The 21,911-nt window shown below is 32.1% G+C and overlaps 1 protein-coding gene, 1 non-coding gene and 1 pseudogene across 7 annotated transcripts in view; 2 read left to right on the top strand and 1 right to left on the bottom strand.

Annotated features, from left to right (window-relative positions):
- Window positions 1-1,753: 1,753 nt before the first annotated feature.
- ZNF286A (zinc finger protein 286A) overlaps window positions 1,754-21,911 on the bottom strand; it is a 79,481-nt gene continuing 59,323 nt past the window's right edge. For 3 of the 6 annotated variants that reach the window (XM_023529964.1, XM_023529963.1, XM_011358992.2), the window contains 3 exons: window positions 11,092-11,218; window positions 10,284-10,379; window positions 1,754-4,394 (listed from right to left, as the gene is read on the bottom strand). In XM_023529964.1, coding sequence (XP_023385732.1) covers window positions 2,176-4,394; window positions 10,284-10,379; window positions 11,092-11,218 — 2,442 coding nt within the window. In that variant the 3' untranslated portion in view covers window positions 1,754-2,175. Of the gene's footprint in view, window positions 4,395-10,283; window positions 10,380-11,091; window positions 11,219-18,082; window positions 18,089-21,535; window positions 21,602-21,911 lie in introns of those variants that run through there. The other 3 variants (XM_023529965.1, XM_023529966.1, XM_023529968.1) reach the window with 3 other exon arrangements.
- Window positions 15,840-15,965, top strand: LOC111738892. The gene has a single exon (XR_002780025.1). It is a non-coding gene; the product is annotated as a small nucleolar RNA SNORD22 (small nucleolar RNA).
- LOC111738905 lies at window positions 20,264-20,382 on the top strand (annotated as a pseudogene).

Genomic DNA, 21,911 nt, shown 5'->3' with positions numbered 1-21,911 from the left:
ATCCCCTTCCCAATATTAAAGATACTTTATTGTATACATTGTAAGAGGGGAATTTGATTTTCTTTCCTTCAGTCTTCATTGAAGCATAGCTCATCATGTCTTGTCCATTTTGGATATCAGGTCCATGGTCTGTTAGAGCTTTCTGGTTTTCAGGTCCACAGCCTCTGAATTCCCACTTTGATTCCAGTATTCTCTTTTATTCCCAGAACTTCCAAGCCTTCCTTTGAGGACTTGAGAGTCCTTAGTTTTGTCCTCTCTCTTTACTCCAATGTTCCATGAGGCTATATACACAGAACTTTTTACCATTATGACCTTTACTTTGGTGCCACGGTGAAAATGGAACTTCTGAGGCTTGTGGTCTTTTCCTCTATGGCCTGGACACAAGTCTAGATATTCCTGAATATGTTTTCCACTTATATGAAAATTCTATTACCTCATTTAAATGAAACAGAGGGTGAAGGCAGTGAGGTGCTGGGTAACTTCTTTAAAATCTAGGCAGCATATAAACTAATTCTCATGTTCTTAGATTCATGACCATCCCTCCCCCACCAATGTATATCTAGTACCTAGGGTGATTCCTGGCATATAACAGGTGTCCAATAACTTACAAGAAAAGTAGGTTTTTCCTGTTCATGAAAATATTACATGTTCACTGGAAAGAAACTTAAAAGTATAAAAAAGTGCAGAAAAGTCAAAGAAATAAAAAAACACCTGATTCTCCACCAACTCTGAAATAACTATCGTCAATGTTTTGGAGACTTTTTCCATTCATGGCTCTCAAAAGTTCATACAAATACTTAGTTTTACACCACACATGCTGCATTTTTTCCCCCAGTCTTTCCCCCTACTTTACTTATCTATTTTTCCTTTTCTTCTCCATTCAAGTTAACCAACATTAACAGTATGTTGTATATTCTTCCATACTTGTTTCCATGCTCATCTAAATCACATATAGACATAAATACATAAATGGGTGTAATCATTTAACAAAAATGGAATCTTTACACATACATATCTGTAACAAAGCAATTACTTATCAAAACTTGTGAAAATACCTTGAAATAACTAGTATAGATATAACTCATTTAAAAAATTAATGCTATCCCATGTATCAGGATATATCACAATTCATCCAACCATTTCCCTATTAATGGCCATTTTGTCTCCAGTTGAATTTCTTTGCTGCTACAAACAATAGTTAAACAAACATCCTTATTTATGTGTATTGTTATGCATTGATGTTGTTATTTATGTGGGACAGATTCTCAAAAGTGAGACTTCTTGGTCAAAGCCTTTTGAAATTTTAAAAATAAATACATATTTCTGCACGGCTGGTGAAAATATAAGTTGACATAACCTTTTGGAAAGCGTAGTTTCCCAAACTCCACTAGCAAAAGATCTATTAATTTTGCCAACTCCATGAAGAGGAAGTGATGTCTTATTGGATGATTTAATTTGCATTTCCCTGAGTACTATTTATGTTTATCATATTTTCATAGGTTAATGATTATTTGAAGTTGCTTTTCTATCAATAGCCCTCCAGTCCAAATGGGTTAAGGACTTCAATATAAAAAACAAAATTATCAAAATCGTAGAAACACATTTAGGAGAATATGTGTAATCTCAAGATTAAGATTAACTAAAAGAGTAAATCAAGAATTTAAAAAGGAAAAGATGTTACTATAACTAAAAGAGTAAATCAAGAATTTAAAAAGGAAAAGATGTTACTATAAAAATAAAAATTAAAAAAATATTTGGTGATTCCTTTTACTATATAAAGAGTATAAAGACAAATACTAGATTAAGAAAACCATTTGCAACACATACGACAAAAAATTAGTATCTAAAAAATATAAAAAGTACTTCCAGATTTATAAGACTGACAAATCAATAGAAAAATAGGCAAAAAATATATTGGCAATTCATTGAAAACAATCTGTTAAATGAAAAAGTATGAAATCTGGATGAAGGTTTTCATTTGTCCATTATCTTACTCTATTATGAATTTTCTTAGAACTTCTAAGATTTAATATGACTAAAAGCTTTTTCCATATCCATATGTTTACAGAGTCTTTTCTGTGCCTATTTTCTGGCAAATTGCTTCTGAAAGTCTTCCTACATTCATTAAATATACAGTTTATGATTCTTCTCATAGACACCTGGATGATTTATTCTCTATATTAACTGAGTTTCTCTCTGATGTATTCTTTGATGTACAGTAAGGCTTGAGCTACTCCTAAAGGCTTTTCCACATTCATTACATTTATAGGGTTTTTCTCCAGTGTGCATCCTCAGATGTACAGTAAAATCTGAGTTAGTTCTGAAGGCTTTTCCACATTCTTCACATTTATAGGGCCTCTCTCCAGTATGAATTCTCTGATGTAGAGTTAGCTGTGATAGAGTAATACAACCTTTTCCACATTCCTTACATGTATAGGGTTTTTCTCCAGTATGTGTTCTCCAATGCACTGTAAGGTATGAACCCCTCCTGAAGGCTTTTCCACAGACATCACATTTATAGGGTTTCTCTCCACTATGAATTTTCTGATGTTCTGTGACATGTACCATTTGGCTAAATGCTTTCCCACAGTCATTACATTTAAATGGTTTCTCTCCAGTATGTGTTCTCTGATGGGTATTAAATCCTGAGTTACTTGTGAAAACCTTCCCACATTCATTACATTTATAGGGTTTTTCTCCAGTATGTCTTCTTTGATGCACGGTAAGCTGTGATGTATTAGTGAAAGCTTTCTCACATTCATTGCATTTATATGGTTTCTCTCCAGTATGGGTCCTTTGATGTACAATAAGGTATGACTTAGTTCTGAACGACTTTCCACAATCACAGCATTTATAAGGTTTCACTCCAGTATGAATTTTCTGATGCTCTTTGAGATTTACCATTTTGGTAAATGCCCTCTCACAGTCGGTACATTTATATGGTTTCTCTCCGGTATGAATCCTCTGATGTACAGTTAAGTGTGATTTTATTCTAAAAGATTCTCCACATTCATTACATAGGTAAGGTTTCTCTTCAGTATGAATTCGCTGATGTATAATTAGAGATGAAGAACGCATGAAGGCCTTTCCACATTCATTACATTTATAAGGTTTCTCTCCTGTATGCATTCTGTGGTGTACGGTAAGGCATGAATAATTAATGAATGCTTTCCCACAGTCATTACATTTATAGGGTTTTTCTCCTGTATGAATTCTCTGATGTTCTGTGAAATTTGCTATACGATTGAATGCTTTCCCACATTCATTACATTCATAGGGTTTTTCCCCAGTATGAGTTCTTATATGTACAATCAGGCTTGAATTACTTCTATAGGCTTTTCCACATTCATTGCACCTAAAGGGTTTCTCTCCAGTATGAATTCTCTGATGAACATTAAAAATTGTGGTATTCTTGAAGGACTTCCCACACTCATTGCATTTATATGGCTTCTCTTCAGTATGAGTCTTCTGATGTACACTAAGATAGGACTTATTCCTAAAGGCTTTCCCACAATCATTACATTTGTAGGGTTTCTCTCCATTGTGAGTTTCTTGATGTCGTGCAAGTTTTGATTTATCACTAAAAGCTTTCCCACATTCACTACATTTATAGGGCTTCTCTCCAGTCTGAATTCTCTGGTGCTGATTAAGGCGGGCACACTGGCTAAAAGATTTTCCACAGACATTACATTGATAAGGTTTCTCCTTAGTATGAATTCTCTGATGTACTATAAGTGATGAAGAAGCAATAAAGGTCTTTCCACATTCGTTACATTTATAGGGTTTTTCTCCAGTGTGAATTTTTTTATGTTGACTAAGATATGAAGGCTGGCTGAACATTTTCCCACATTCGGTACATTTATAAGGTTTTTCTTTAGTGTGAGTTCTCTGATGTTGAATGAGTAATGATCTATAACGAAAAGCCTTTTCACATGTAGTACACTTATAGGGTTTTTCTTTATTACTGAATTTTTTTCCTAAAGTAAGTTCTAAAGTAGGCATTATGGCTTTGCTGCTTTCTGTATCCTTGCAATTCTTCTTCCCCAAATGGGTATTTGTATTCAAATCTAAATTCTCTGGGAAATTTTTCTGATGTGTTTGCCATTTGCTGTGGGGCTCTTCTGTAATAACTACTGGTTCTGGAAAAAGAACAGACCCAAATCTAAAGCCTCTTTGACCAGTGGGAATTTTCCTGTGTGTAACTATTCTTTGGCTCTGACTCTCCTGACTATTTTGCAGACTCAATATCCTGTCATTCCATTTCCATAATTCTCCAATTCTGGAGTCCCATGGACCATTCTCTGTGAGTTTCTCTACTATGGTGTCCTGTGATAAGTCTTCAGTGATATCCTCTGTTGTTATGGCATTCTTGATTGCAAGTTTGGTCTCCAACTCTGTGGAGGAGAAAGAAAAATCAATGACTCCACTTCCCAACTTGGGGAGATCTTACTAAACTGAAAAATAAAAGGGTAAGTTGGGATGACAATGAATATGTGGTTTTAACTGCTTGCAAGTTGGCTCTGTTTTCTAGAAAGAAGGAGGTAGAGTTAAGGGAGGCTGGTTGAGCAAAGAACCAAAGTAGTAAATTTAAGTTTTTCTTCTATGAAAAAAAAAATTCATGGTAATACTACTTTTTTCATTCCCTTTAGAGTCAGCTTCTTTAGAGAGAATTCCTCTTAAGTTGTGACTACTTTGCTTCTCATTTACTCCACAAACCAGATATTTGTCCACAACTATACTTTCTATTTGTTCTCATTCTTTGTTGACAAGTTTTCTTTTTCTTTTTTTTTTTTTTTGGTGAGGGCATTCTCAAATTTACTTGTCATCATAGCTTATTCAAGTCTTTGTACATATCTTTTAATCTTTGTACATATCATTTATGGAAAAAGATACTGACTTTTCAGAAAGTAGGCTGAATAAGCTAGTCGAAATTAATATTTATAGTTATTGATATTTCAAATAGTGATAATTATCAAGAATAGTTTTATAACCAATTTATGGGTCTTAAGAACATTTCTGACAGTTTGTCAAAATTCCTTCTTGTATATGCATCTCAATATCTGACTTCTAAAAACACTTTGATACTTCTTTTATATTTCTAATTCATTTTTAGATAATAATAACTAAATATTTAAAAACAAATTGGATCAAAATCTTTTGTGGATAGTAGAATGGTTTTATGACTTTAAAACTCAAGATAAGTATAATTATCAGTGGATTCACAGGGCTAACAAAGAAGAAAACCCTGTAATTCAAAGATTAAACTCCAGCTCATTTAAATGTCTTAATGAATCAAGGTGACAGGATTGTTAGAGCCCCATATCCTAGCAGCCTACCGAAACCAAATATTAATCTTCTGTGGAAAAAGATTACATAATTCAGAACCTCAAATTATTATTATAGGTTTTCATACTCAGTGCCTGACAATGAAAAGATTTAATAGGCATACAAGGGCATAAAAATCATATGAGTGACAAGAACATAGATTTAGTTAGACATATTCATTTCCAAATACCAGTTCTGACAATAACTGTATGTATTTAACTGCTTTGAGCTTCAGTTTCCTGCTATTAAACATATACATATATACTTTATAGAGCTATTTCAAGGGTTACATTCAGTGAAATTATATAAATAAATTTCCTAGCAGAATGCCAGTAATAGAGTACACATCTAATAAATTGTGATTGCTATTATCAATGTTACAATATAATTTTCTTTATGTATGGACCCAAGTTTCTTGGGGGAAAAATAAGTATCCTGTAGCCAATGTCTTTTGGCATGCCTCAAGATATGAGAAATCTGAGCACATTAAAGGTATTGAGATATTATTTGGTAAATTTATTTTAAAATGAGTAATATCCCACATAACACAGAATAAACTTTGGGAACTTGGAGAAAACTTTTCCTCAGAGAAGTCATCCATTTGCTCTTCTGAATATGGAACCCATGCTGCAGAAAACAATATTCTATTAATTTCCACTAGTGGCACTAGAAGTTACCATAAAATAAATGCCATGGGTCATACTAATATGACATATGTTTTCAAAGCCAAGAATGCTGACTAATGATGAAATGCCTAAAGCAAATATATCTTGACAAAAATTATTTCAATTTTAGAACATGACAAATTAAAAAAATGAAGGTTAAATAATGACATGTTTAAGCAAAAAGAAAAATGAAGAGAATATGACACCAGCAGATCTCAATAAAAGAAAACAATAAAGAGCATTCTTTAAGTAGAAGAAAAATAATACTAGGTAGAAGCCCAGAAATAAAGAAAAAAAATGAAGAGAAAGGTAATGTGAAAATATAGGTAAATCTTAATGAATATTGACTGCACATAACATTAATAACAATGTCTTATGAGATCTGACATACATATAGAATTAAAATATACAACTTCAATAATATATAAATCAAATGTGGTTAAATGGAATAAGCTGTTATAAGATCCTTGTATTGTTTGGAAAGAGGGAAAATCTATATTGTTTGTTAACCACTAAACAAATAATTTAAAATTTATAATTACCAAATGATTAGAGGGAGAAATAGAAAAATAAATGATAAATCTAAATAGAAAGAAGAATACAGAACAGGCAAGACACTTTCACATTTAGATGGTAGATTTAAACATTATGTAATGCTGCATGTACAAACAGACTAAATATTCCAAAAGATATAGGCTGTTAGATGTGTTAGAACAAAAATCTAACAGTATGCTTCTTACAAGAGAAATAAAAAATACAAGTACATGTAAAACATTACAGTGAGAAGATGAAAAAAGATATACCATATAAACAATAACTAAAAGAATGATGCTATAGTAATATTACTATCAGGCAAAATAGACTTTAGGGTAAAAATCATTAACAGATTAAAAAAGATACTTCATAATGATAAAAGGTCCAATTTGCCAGAAAGATATACTAGTTCTAAATTTGTTAGAACTTAAATAACCTAATAACACAGTTTCAAAACACATAAAGGAAAAATTAAAGGAAATAAAATAAGAAATAAATCTATGGTCACACTGGGAGACTAAAAATTTTTCTCAATAACCGATATAATGAGTTGACAATGTGTACATAGATTTTAGCAACATAATTAACAAATGACATATCTAAAACTGCACTCAATATCTACAACACATTTTTCTAAGTACACGCAAAATGTTTACAAAAATTGGCCATGTGGTAAGCAAGTTTTAAGAAATTTGCAAAGATTGAAATATCACAGAGCATTTTCTGATCACAGTAGCATTTAAGGTAACAAGATTATTAGAAAATCCCTATATGGTACAAAATTAAGAAAAATACTTAATAACCTGAGAGCCAAAGACATCATAATGAAATTATCAAATACTTTGAACTCAATAATCATGAAGGTGCTACATAAAAAAGGTGTGAGATAGTCTTGATAGCCTTAAGTACATTAGAAAAAAAGAATGGCTGAAAATCAATGATATAAATATCCAAATCAAGAAGTTAAAGAAGATCAGCAAATTAAACTCTAGGAAAGTAAAAAATAATGAAATAAGAGAAGAAAGTAATGAAACAAATCAAACACCTACTTCTGAGAATCCGACATAACAGTGAAGTCCTATAATTTTTAAAGATAAAAATTATTCTTTAAAAGTCTTATTGATAAACCCTAGCAAGACTGATCAATATAAAAGAGAGAGGACAAAAAGTATCAGAAATGAAAAGGAAGACATCACTTCAGATCTACATAGACATTAAAAGATAAATAGAGGGTAGTATGCAAAGAATTTAAATTTTAGATTAAATGGATCAATTCTTAGATGAACATAGTTTACTAAACTGAAACAAAAAGAAGCAGGAAACATGAATAGTTCTACAACTACAAAAGGAAAAGAAGTTGTAATTAAACATCTTCTGCAATAAAAGCTCCAGGTCAACATGGCTTACCTGGTGAATTCTATATATCATAAAATATATAACTTTTTCTCTCTCACAACTCTTTATTATCTTCCCAATAAGTTAATGGCTTTGCTTTTGATTTTATTGAGAATATAGACGCTATCATAATAAAATGCCTCCATCTTCCAACCACAGTTGACTTATATTTGCACCCATCTTCTCCATCTTTCCCAGTGTTACAACAGAGGTGGTGGGCTCCCTGACTCTAATAGATAAATCCCTCCTTTTCCATTCTAGACTTAGTCCCCTTTCACCTTTTCAGACACTTTAGTTCTTCAGTGATCCCATTTTTGTCTTGCAACATCAACTTCTCCCTCTCCATTGGGGCATCATTCCCATCAGTACTCAAGCATACCATAAAAACTTCCATCTCAAAAATAAAACAAGAGTTTTTTTCTTAATTCCATACTTTCCTCTAGCCACTGCTCCATTTCTCTTTATCTCTTCGTGGCGGAGGGAACCCTTCTCTAAAGACTCATCTGAAACTATTTGCAATGTCTACTTTTCATTCACTCTTTAAATATCTAATATTTGATATAAAAAAGCAATATATTTAACACATATGCAAGTTATGGATGACATCATAATAAAATGACTATTCAAATGAACTAGAATCCACTTATTTCTATCTTTACTACTATCACCCTAATCAAAGTTACTATCATCTCTTGCCTAGATCTCTGTTAACACCTTTACTGATTACCTGCTTTGTGCTCTTACATTCAATTTCCATAAGCAGAGTTATTTCCTAAAAATCTTTGATTAAAATCTTTCAATGCCTCACACTTGGATTAAAACCCAATTCCTTACCATTGTCCACAAATCTCTGAATCTAACTCTCTAATCTTATTCTATACCATTTTCCCTCTCATTTATACTTTGGTCACAGTAGCTTCCTTTGATTTCTAGAACATGTTACATTCTTTTCTGTATCAAGTTATTTGCCTGGAATGCTCCTCTTTTCCTCTTCCCATGGTTGGCTTCTTTTGATCATTCAAGTTTCAGCTTAAATGTCACCTCCTCAGAAGCCTTGCCTGGCCACATTATCTGAAGGAGACACCCTCATTCTCTATCCTAGTTACTCTTTCATATCTTCTAGTTTATCTCATAGCTAAAAAGTATTATAACCACTATTTAGCTTGTTTTTATTTACTTGTTAATTATCTATTTTTCAAAATTTAATCTTCATAAGTGCAGGGACCTGGTCCATTTACTTACTGTAGACCTAGTACCTAACTATGCATATATAGCTGACTCTATTTTAAAACTAATCTGCCTGAACCAATGACCCCCCTCCTCCTTCCTCCTGAGTGGACTATGGGATATGTACGGAGACTCTAGGTTAATTATGAACTACTAGTAATCCTTCCTTCACTATTAGTCCTTCCTCCTGGGCAAGTTACCCTCAATGTTATCTCACCCTGGCACCAGAGCCCCCAGTATCCAGTCTTTTTTTTACCCCTAGATCACCTCTGCATTCCTTTCAGAGTACTAGGTCTACTTCTTAGCAGGGTTTATAAACGGTAGTCTGGTAGATAAATGGGGCATAGATCCATTTTGTCCTGCTGCCACCCAGGACTGAATTTCTGTAAGTAAGTTCCCTGTTAAAACTCTTTAAACTGACAAGCTGGACTTGTCTTTTTTGTTCTTTGGCCTCTTGGATCCTTTTGCATTTGGGGGCTGCTTTCTATACAGGGCATTTTCGTGAAACACTAGCCCAGTTCATAATATATGGATGTTCAATAAATATTGATTAAATATTTAAATACTGTATTTAGATTTTCAATTGATTTCTTGTTTGTATTCTCAATTAGTTAGGAACCTGGAGGAGGGGGAGAGGCTTCTCCCAAAGTTTCAGCAGGTTTATAGGTGAAGAAAGTTAAATAATGAATAAACAGGTTTAGTTTAGAAGAAATCAGAGCTGATTCTCAAGAAAACATTTTCAGGAAAATTAATGAAGGAAAGAGATGTCAGATAATAGTTAAACAAAGAAAAAATATAAATTTAACTGAAGAATAGAACTGAAAGGGATATTTTATGTATGTTTGAATGAAGAAGGAATAAAGAAACAATTATGAAAATCATAAACCTAAGAAAGCAAAGCAGGATGGGATAAGAACCAAAAGTAGAACACAAAGAGATGGAGAGAGGAAATGAAGAGAGGGAGGGAAAAAGAGCGAGGGTGGTATAGGGAAAGAGGGAGGTATAGGAAGAGGAGAAGAGAAAGGGAAAATCTCTTCCTCTGAGATAGCTTTGAGCACAAAATATCCCTCAAAATATTTCAGATACTCTGCTTGATTCAAGGAATAAATCTCATCCTACTTGTTCTTATTAACTCACCTGGATTGGAGGTTCTTGAAATTTCTCTTACTACTACCCATGGTCCTTGTCCATCCTCCAAATGAGCTATCATGTCTGGTTTGGAAACTGCAAGCCCTGTTCAGAGAAAAATGAAGAGGATTTGATTGTACCTATGAGCAAGAACTATTGCCAAATTCAGTCTCATTTCTTAATTTCCTATGGAGAATGACTATTATAGGAAGTTCTAGAGATGCACTGTTCAATACAGTTGTCAATGCCACATGTGGCTATTTAAATTTGAATTTAAATAAAATTATATAAAATTTAAAGTTCAGTCCTTCAATTGGACTAGCCAGACTTCAAATGCTCAACAGCCACAAGTGGCTAGCGTTTGCCCTATGTGACAGCACAGATACAGAACATTCCACCTCAGCAAAACATTCTATCGTACAGTGGTGTCACAGAGAACTACAAAGTTATTGCAAAGAAGCTCAACACTATGATCCCAGGTTTGCTGGGATAATAGATCATGGGAATAATCTGAGTTTAGAAAGAAAAGGAACAAATAACTCTTATTGATGGAAATGACTAGAAAAACTTTAGTCCTAAAACTGGGGGATTGTCAACAACCTCTAAGATCCCAATGAAACATGCACTTCTTATCCTACAATAGATAGACCGTTTAGTTAAGAGTGAGGAATAACATAACTCTCAACAATATGCTCCTAAAATTATGAGATTATAATGCCTAAACTCTAACCCAAAATTCAATTAAGTACTTGAGAGGCTCTATATCCAGCAAATCTGGTCAAATAGGCAGATACATGAACTTAGAAGTTATCCTTACCCAGGGAGACAAGATTCCTGTAATTCTCTAGCATTACATCCTTGTGTAGGTCCCTCTGTGTAGGGTCCATCAACCTCCACTCTTCCAATGTGAAGTCAATAGCCACATCTTTAAATGTCACTGATTCCTAAAATAAATACACTGTCATCACCCAGGGACTATACATTTAGACCTGTTAGAAACTGGGGAAGAATTCCAGAAATCAGAATCACCAAATGACTATGGAAGTCAACCAGTTTAAACCTTGAAGAATGTATAAATCTCTCCAATGACAAGAACTTAAAACTACAAGAGGAAGGTTCATTCTATTTTTAGTTTTACCTAAATGGTAAAAATGTATGGTTTTCTCCTTCCCTAGAAAGTCATTAAAACACCTGATAATAGCTAGTAGTTTCCAGCCAAATCATCTTTTCTCCTTCAAAACCCTGGCTTTTATATAGTATCAATTATTTTTCAGTTCTAATCTATAAAATATGGCTTATCAAAAGATACGGTTTATCATTCAGATTATAGATTTAGATTATAAACTCTCTCTTTGAGAAATAAAAATATAAAATCATAGCACTTTGGGAAATATTTTTGGCCAGGATATGAAATATATATGCCATTGCATCAAAAATAGAAGAATGAACCATAACAAATTTTTAATGGTTACCTACTGGAAGGAGAAAATAGAGTGCAGAGGACTGAAATAGAAACTGGACTCCTTTAAATATTTCTTTTGTAGATTTGACTTTTGAACCATGTGAACACTTTATATTATTATAAAAGAAAAATTTTAATTCAAAAATAATCTATAAAACTTATTTGTTTCAAAAGTAAACAAAATTTATAGTAGTGTGGGAATGTGGTACATTTCTACCACATCTAAAGCATCTGAAAAAATTACTATTATATAAGGCAAGTAGTCCAGAATAGATTTCTATAGCACAAGATGAAATCATAGCAGAAAAAAATTAAATTAAAAGTTATATCTTGCCCACTCCTTTGGCATATGATGCCCAAAATATGTTTGTAATCATCCCTACCACATTCTCCAAATAGTCTTAAAAATCCAAGCAATATGGATGTACTATTTAAAGATTTGCCACAATGAATGTTTTGAAATATTGGTATACCATTTTTAAAAGATCTGTTCCCAACAAAAGCAATCCCTAAAAATTAAAATTAAAATGAAACCAGTGGGCAACATACACATTCATCAAAGAGAAACTATTTTGAGTGACTTTAAGACATAATAATTTTTCTGGATATCCTTTGTGAGACACACACCAAGGAGAAAAAGAACTACAAAAAACAAAAGCAACATGTTTAAGTAAATAATTATAATGTTGGTGGTAGTGATGGAAATGCAGTTTTGTAACTGTTGTGTGTGAAGTGTTAGATAAAACAAATTAGTGTATTGATGCTATTGAGAACTAATACATTTGGCATGGGAAAAATAAGATATAATATTGATGAGATTATATAAAAACTCCATAGATCCGAATTTGAATTAGAAATAGTCTAAACTTATGAGGTATTTTATTTTTAAGGGGAAAAAACACATTTCCTAGATTTGTCCACTGATTCAGGGCTAGAAACAATACCCTATAAGATAGCATTATGCAAGCCAGACTGTGGACTCAAAACATTACTTCTCACTAAGAGGAATGAGGACCTGCAACTTTCTGCCATACCAAAATGCAAGGAAGCTATCAAAGACTGCTAGGATCATGTCCAATACAAGATACAACTTGAAGAGGCTCCCACTGGCCAATGATAGGACAATCTGAGTCTTAATAAAGATAAAACTATAATGGATTTCAAAAATATATATTAAAATTCATGATTTCATAATAATACTATAAAATACTCATTGATCATCTTTGAAGGATGCTTGGAAACTGGTAAATAAAGAGAAAGAATCAACTTTTTGTCTTTTTCTATACTAAATATACATAATTTTTATAGTAATCAAGTGTGATCAAATAGTTGATAAGGGGAGGTTTCTCTTTACAGAGTACTCCAGCTACTATATGAGAGAAACGAAGAATTAGAACATTACCATTTTGCAATCTCTAATCAGTTAAAGGATCATCAATGGCTGTTAACACAGCAAAGAGGCCTCAACTTGGCATTATGTACCTCCTAATGGTATATACTAGAAATATAAAATACTATTGCCAAAAAATTTTTTAAAAAATCAAAATCTGATTCTGATCAAGCCTATAGATCTAACTGACAACATACAGGAAATACAGGAGACAGAAGAGGATGTTAAATAACTTCACGAGGATACAATAAATAAAATCATATTGTGTGAAATTCTAAATCAATGCTATCCAATAGTTATAATGCAACTCACATATACAATTTAAAATTTTCTAGTAGCTGCATTAAAAGTAGAAACAGGTGAAATTACATGCTTTTAATAACATTTTATTTAGCTTTATGTATACAAAATACATACAAATTATATAACTTCAACATGCAATCAATATAAAATTAATGATACTTTATTTTTTAATATTAAGCATAGAAACATGATGTGTATTTTAAATTTACAGTACACCTGTAAATGGACCAGTCACATTTCAGGTGCTGAACAAGCCACATGTGGGTAGCAGGAGCTGTTTAGGACAACATAACCCTAAAGTACAAATGACTTGGTTTCTTCAATAAACTATTACAAGAGAAGAAAAAGAGGGAGAGGGAAACCTCTGGATTACAAGTGACCTAAGAGACAATAATAACTAACTATAACATATTAATCAACTAGGGAAACAAATATCAACTCAATATTTGATAATATTAATGCTTTTATTTTTTTAGCTATAATAATGGTGATGCAGGTGCCTCTTGAACAACATGGGTTTGAACTGCCTGGGTCCACTTATACATAGATTTTTTTTTCAATAAATACGTATAGTATTGTAAATGTATTTTCTCTTCCTTATAATTTTAATAATATTTTCTTTTCTCTAGCTTACTTTATTTTAAGACTACATCTAACATATAAAATATGTGTTTACTGTGTTATTGGTAAGGCTTCTGGTCAACAGTAGGCTATTAGTAGTTAAATTTTGGGAGAGTTGAAAGTTATATGCAGATTTTTGGCAGCATGGGGGTCAGTGCCCGTAACCCCTGCATTGTTCAAGAGTCAACTGTATGTTGAACATTAAAAAATGTTACATATTATATAATGAAATGTTTATAGATGAAATTATATAATGTCTTATATTTCCTTCAAAATAATTAGTGAGAGAGGGTATGATTACAGATGAAATATGATTGGCCATGGGTTGATAATTGTTGAAGATGGGCAATAAGTTCAACAAGATTCATCAAACTACTCTTTCTACTTCTGTATAAGTAATAGTGCATATAAGGGAGGCATTGAGAGGTTAGGTGCTTTGCCTAAGTTCACAGAGAAGGCAAAACTTAGATTCAAATCCAGACAGTTTGTCTCCAGAATTTAAGCTTGTAATCACTATACTCAATGATCTAGTAAACTAAGAGCCCTGATTATCTGACTAATCAGTTAGATAATATTTGGCTAAGGTCTGCTCTCAGAAGAAACGGATTCCCTCTGGAGTGTTTTTCTGCATATAGATAAGTATGCTTGTCAAAATGTTTAAACTTTTTATTTGGGCCTCCAAGTTTGTAAAGCATGTTTTATATAGTTCTGCTAATAATAAAATGTGGCTAATGTGGCGATAATGACAGTTCATAAACTTTATTGCTAATCGCTTCACACATAGCTCAAATTATAATGAATTTACTGGGCTTATTTTCTTTTTCCACCGAGTTAAACCCCAGGAAAAATAAAGAAGGCCCCCAGCTCTCACTTCTGGCTTACCTTGAGGTTCTGTGCAGAGAAGAAATGAAGGGTGAAGCAGAGTTGTAAACTGTAGAAGGTATGCCCAACACATAAAAAAGCCTTTTAGCAAATGCTGGAAGACTTAGTGATTTTAGGATTTAAGGAAATTTATGTCCGAACATTAACTAATCACTATGTTAACCAGAGATTTTCAGTGGCTATACATGACAAAGAATATAAACTTTACTGAATTAGTTCAGGAAAAGTCACTAAATAAATAAAATAGCAGCAGCAATAACAACAACAAACTGTAACAACAAACTCTGGGGAGAGGAGAATCTGATTTCTAGAGTTGCCATATTGTATTATTTAAAATATCATGTTTTCAACAAAAAATTGCAAGACACACAAAAAAACCCAGAAAAGCATAGACCATAAATAGTAAAAAATATCAGTCAATGTAAACTGTTTCTAAGGAAGCCAAAAAGTTGTATTTACTAAATAAGGATACAAAATCAGCCATTATATATGTTAAAAAATCTAAAGAAGACCAGGTCTAAAGAATCAAAGTATGAGAATGATCTCTCATTAAATAGAAATTCTGGAGTTGAAAAATACAATAATTGAAGTGAAAAATTCACTAGAAAGTTTTAGTGAAAGGAAACAGCAAATCTGAACAGTACTATGGTCTGAATGTTTATGTTCTCCCAAACTGATATGGTGAAATCCTAATGCCCAATGTAATGGTATTGCTTAAGTCATGAGGGTAGGATCCTCATGAATGAGATTAAATTTCCTATTAAAGAAGATCCAGAGAGACATCTAGCTCCTTCCATTGTGTGAGGATACAATGAGAAGTTTGTGACCCAGAAGAGAGCCCTCATCTACCATGCAGGCACCCTGTTCTTGAACCTCCAGTATCTAGAACTATGAGAAATAAATTTCTTCCCAGCGAGGAAATATTCACATGTCTTACCTCTTGTCCTAGTCCCAGAGCCTATAAAGGTGAACACGTTAGGGCTGGCTGGGGGAAAAGAGGAAAGTTTGTTCCAGAAGGAACTATCTGAGAGATCATAAGGATTTCTAAACATGGAAAAGGAAGGAATAAATCACTTGTTGAAAAATCATTGTATATTTTTCCAGGTCTAAAGAAAGAACAAAGCATGTGTAATGGAATCCAACTCTTCGATGACATCAAAAAGGGAATTTTCAAATTATTTCTTGTATAATCTAGCTGTTCAAATTATCATACAATCATTTTAGTCTTTCTAAATAAAAAGATTTTTTAAACTTCAAAAAATATTTTTCTGTTGTTTACAAGCCACCCAGTCTGTTGTGTTTTGCTATAGAAGCCTGAACAGAGTAAGATAAGCAGACAGAAAAAAGAATTGGTTAACTTGAGGACAGATCAATTGAGATTATCCGGATTGAGGAATAGAAGCAAAAAGGATGAAAAAAAAATGAACAGAGCTTCAGAGACCAGTGGGACAACAAGAATACCAATATATGCATAATGGCATAATGGGAGTTCAAGAAGGAGAAGAGAGAGAAAGGGGCAGGAAGAATAGTTGAAGAAATAATGGCCAGAAAACTTCCCTAATTTGATTAAAAACATTAATCTTCACAAACAAGGATCTCAGTGAACAGCAGGTAGGATAAAATCAAAGCGATCCATGCCTAGATACATCATAACCAACTGGTAAAGAAGAGAGACCCCTGAAAGCAGCAAGAGAGATTTCTAACGTACAAGGGATCCTCAGTAAGACTGTCAAATTTCTTATCAGAAACCATTGAGGTTAGGAGGCAATGGTATGACATTCAGAATGCAGAAAGAAAAAAAATGTCAACAAAGAATTCTATATGCAGCAAAACTATCCTTCAAAAAATGATAAACATAAACTGAGATAATTCACAGCTAGCAGATCTGGCCTACGATGAATACTAAAGGGTATCTTTTAAGTGAGATGAAAGGACACTAGATAGTAACAAAAATCCACATGAAGAAATAATAAGCACCAGTAAAGGTAACTAAATAGGTAACAATAAAAATATAATATAAATGTGTTATATATTTGTGTTATTTGTAACTTTTTCTTTTCTTATTTAAAAGATAACTGCATACAATGATAATTATAAAACTGTGTTGATAGGATTATAATGTATAAAAGCCATAATTTGTATGACAATAGCACAGAGGAAGGAAAGGGGAATAGAGCTATATTTGAGATTTATATACTATTAAAATTAAGTTGGCATTAATCTGAAATATACTGTTTTTTGTCAAGATGTTAATTATAATCCCCAGAGAAACAATGAAGGTAACTCAAAGAATACTGTGAAAGAAATAAGAAAGGTTAATTAAATGGGATACTAGAAAATATCTAACATGCAAAAAAAGCAGTAAAGGAAGAAGAAACAAACAAAAAAAGACATAAGATGTATAAAAACAAAGAGCAATATAACTCTAACCTAACCCTACCTTATCAATATTAAAAGTAAATAGATTGAACACTGCAGTCTAAGGGAGAGATTAGCAAAGAGACTTTTGTGAAAATGATACAAATAAAGTGTACAGAAGACACACTTTAAATTCATGGACACATATGTTTAAAGTAAAAGGATGGAAAAAGCATACTATGTAAATAGTACACAAAAGGAAGCTAGAGTGGCAATATTAAAATCAGACAAAACAGACAAAAATTTTTACTAGAAACAAAGAGATACTTTATAATGATAAACTGGTTAATGTATCAATAAGACAAGTTTAGACATATTTTCACCTAACCAAAGAACCTCAAAATACAAGAAGCAAAAATTTATAGAACTGAAGGGACAAAGGCAATTTGACAATAGTAATAGTTGGAGACTTTAATAACTCATTTTCAATAATGGATAGAACAACAAGGCATCAGATCAACAAGGAAACAGATAACTTGAAAAGCACTATAAACAAACTGGATCTACAGACATCCATAGAACACTGAGTTATCCAGTAACAGGAGAACATACATTCTTCTCAAGTGTACATGGAATATTCTCCAGGACTGACCATATGTTAGGCCACAAAACAAGTCCTAATAAATTTAAAAAGACTGAAATCATATAAAGTATCATTTTGATCACAATGGAATGTAACTATAAATTGGTTAAAAGAAAACTAGAAAATTCACAAATATGTAGAAAATAAACAACTGACTCTTAAACAACCAATGGGTCAAAGAAGAAATCACAGAGAATTTAGAAAATACTTTGAGATCAATGAAAATGAATCACTAGATACTCAAACTTGTGGGATACAGTGAAAGTGGTGCTCAGAGGGAAATGTGCAGCTGTAAATGCCTATATTAAAAAAGAACATATCAAATTAATAACCTAAATTCATACCTTAAAAAACTAGAAAAGGAAGAGAATTACATATAGATGTCTAACCGATATACAGGATACTTGAAACTAATTTAAATAAGTAAATTTAAAAAATATTCAAAAATTTATAGAGAAATTAAAGAAATAAATACATAGAGAGATACCATATCTATGAGTGGAAGACATAATAAAGATGTCCACTGTCCTCTAACTGATTTGTAGATTTAATATAATCTCAATCTAATCCTTAAAAAAGAAAAAAGCAGAAGAAAATAATAAATATTAGAATGAAGATAAACAAAATAGAGAACAGAAAAACAATAGAGAAAATAAACAAAAACAAAATTTGGTTATATGGAAAGATTACAAGATTCTTAGATTAACTAAGGAAAAAAGAGAGAAGACCCAAATTACTGGTCAGGTATAAAAAAAGGAGACATTACTACTGACCTTACAGAAATAAAAGGATTATAAAGGAATACTATAAACAATTGTAGGCCAACAAATTAGATAACCTAGATGAAATGAACAGATTCCTAGTAAGACACAAACTACCAAAACTGACACGAAAAGACAAAGAAAATATGAATAGATCCATAAGTAAACTTCCCACAAATAAAAACCCAGATTCAAGTATATTCACTGGTGAATTCCACCAAACATTTTCAAAAGAATTAACACAAATCCTTCATTAACTTTAACAAAAAAAACAGAAAGGAACAATTTCCAACTCAGTCTATGATACCAGTATTACCAAAACTAGACAAAGACATCAAAAGAACACTACAGACCAATATCTCTGATGAATATACACACAAAATACCAGCAAACAGAATCAAGCAACAAATAAAACATAGTACTATATAACACAGTCAAATTATATTTATCCAAGAAAACAAAGTTGATTTATTATCTGAAAATCAATAAAGGTAATACACCATATTAAAAAAGAACAAAACCCACACAATTATTTTAATCAACTTAGAAAAAGTACTTGACAAAATCCAACAAACTAGATAGAAATAGAAGCAAACTTTGTTAACATGATAAAGACTATCTATGATAACCCAAATCTAACATCATACTTTATTGTGAACAGTCACATATATTTCCTCTGAGATCACAAACAAGACAAAGATGTCCTCTCTCCACTTCTGTTCAACACTGTATTGTAAGTTTTAGCAAGGGGAATTAGAAAAGAAAAAGAAATAAAAGGTATCAAAATTGGAAAGGAAGAAGCGAATTTCTATTTGCAAATGACATTATCTCTATTTACAGATGACATTATCTTGCATATAGAAAACCCTAAAGAGTCCTTGCACATACGCAATCAAAAAACTCCTATTAGAACTAAATAAACTAGTTCAGCAAGGTTCAGGATTCAAGATCAATATACATAAGTCAATTATTTCTATATATTAACAATGAACATTCCAAAAAGAAATTAAAATAAAAAATCAATTTAAAAAACAACCCCACAAAAAAAACCCTCAGGAATAAATTAACAAAAGATGTGCAAGACTTATATATTGAAAACTATAAAACATCACGGAAAGAAACTGAAGAATACCTAAAAAAATGGGAAGACATTTCATATTCTTTCCATTGGAAAACTTAATATTGTTAAGATAGATAAGAATATTGTTAATATTCCCCAAATTGACCAACAAATCCAATACAAGCCCTATGAAAATTCTATCTGCCTTTTTTGCAGAAATAAAAATGTTAAAAATTAGTAGTAAAATATTGGTTCTACTCAAACTAAAATTAAAGTTAAGTTCAGTATTTATAAATAGGATGCAGAATTTAAGGAAGAGGAAGAGAAAATTAATCTTCTTCCAGGGACTCCTTCTGTCAGAAGAACAAAAATAAACCATAGGATTTATTCACCATGTTAAAAATTATGGTATTTTCCTACGGTTTATGATTCAAATTTGAAATCATGACTATTTTATAAAGTCTAAACTGTTGTATATTAAAGGACAATTTTAAGAATTATTAGTACAGGTCTATGGCCATGCTACCCTGAACAAGCCTGATCCTGTCTGATCTCGGAAGCTAAGCAGGGTCGGGCCTGGTTAGTACTTGGATGGGAGACCACCTAGGAAGACCAGGTGCTGTAGGCATAAAAAATATAAAAATAAGGAATTGTAAGCTGACAAGGTCCTTGCAAACTGTGAGGTCAACCAAGGGTTGCCCCACCTTAAAAAAAAAATCATTCGTCCAGTAATAAATTTCAAAAAATTTATGTATAAAACTGAATTTCAGAATAAATTTTCTCATAGAAACAAAAAGAAAAACCCAGTTTTACATGAAACATTTTTATACTAAAACCAACTTACAAAGTATAATTTTCAAAAACTTAAAAACATAATTCTAAAAAAAGGGAGGCTAAACTTCTTTATAAATTTGTTTAAAAAAAAAACACCATAATTCTCCTAAAAGTATAATCAACACATGTCAAACATTTACTTGTCATTAATGAGAGATAAGTAGCTTGACAATGTGGCTCAAAAGAGACGTAAGAAACATATGTATACATAGTGGAAAAAGAATGCTGAAATAAGATTGCAAAATTAGACAGAAACTTGATGAATGTCCTATAGGACAGTAAAACCATAACTTTTTAGGATTATATTTTCTCCTAGGTAGAAATAATTTGCACTTTTCAATCTTCTACAAGTTAACATCTAATTGTGAGGGTCTGGATATTAATCAATAACGAATACTAAGTCAAAGAATATAACTGCCCCTGTTATGTCAGATGACACTTAGGCTGGTCTAATATGAAAATGAAAGGGCATATCTTTTGCCTTATTTCTAAATTTTGTATAATTTTTCTTAACACAATTTATACATTTCCTATTTTGGTATTTTTCAGGAAAAATCAGGTGGATTCTGTAAGAAAGTAAGCTTAACAAATATAATGAAATAAAAACTATCTAAACAAATTAAACTTATATTAAGAATTTTCCACTAATGTTGATGTATTCTTGATATTTTTAATGGTATTGGGTCATACAATGGGAAGCAAGAATCAGACTATGTGATACAAGGTACTTTATCATTAGCAATCATAATGTGACTATCTGTCAAATTAGGGCTGCCACCACTGAGAGAAATGATATTTGTCAAATTAATGCTACCATCCCTGGGGTTACCACAGCTATCAAGTAAGATGGTATTCATTGTGAACGTGCAATGAACTGGGAACATTAAGCATTAGTGGCAGTAAAAGAGGCGCATTTTCTTTATTCCCCTTATATACAATAGTATTACCTTTACCAATTCTGGTTCTTCTGCTTGAAGGTGAAGATCTTCATTAGGGTGGGAAACTTCAGGACTCTGAGGGATACAGGATAAGATCACTCAAGGATAAGCTGCCTGTGACCTACAGCAGAGCCTCAATAAACACCAGCAGTCCACTGTGGATGCGGTGCATATGGGATGACCTCTTTTACAGTTTTTGGAGCTGAAATCAAGATCCCGTAGTAACATCTAATCATAATCTCCTTTGACTTAGAGACAATAACAAACACAAGATTGAAAAAGCTATGACCACATGGTTTTTGAAGGAGGCTTTTAACAAAGAACCTATAAAAACAAAAATAAACTTATAATAAGGGGGCTTCAGATGCTATATACTTCTTTTTAT

Source organism: Pteropus vampyrus, unplaced genomic scaffold (genome assembly GCF_000151845.1).
Source record: "Pteropus vampyrus isolate Shadow unplaced genomic scaffold, Pvam_2.0 Scaffold44, whole genome shotgun sequence".
In the NCBI taxonomy this organism is placed as follows: domain Eukaryota; kingdom Metazoa; phylum Chordata; class Mammalia; order Chiroptera; family Pteropodidae; genus Pteropus; species Pteropus vampyrus.
The sequence above is the reverse complement of the archived record's forward strand: the minus strand, read 5'-3'. Positions and strand labels throughout refer to the sequence as shown.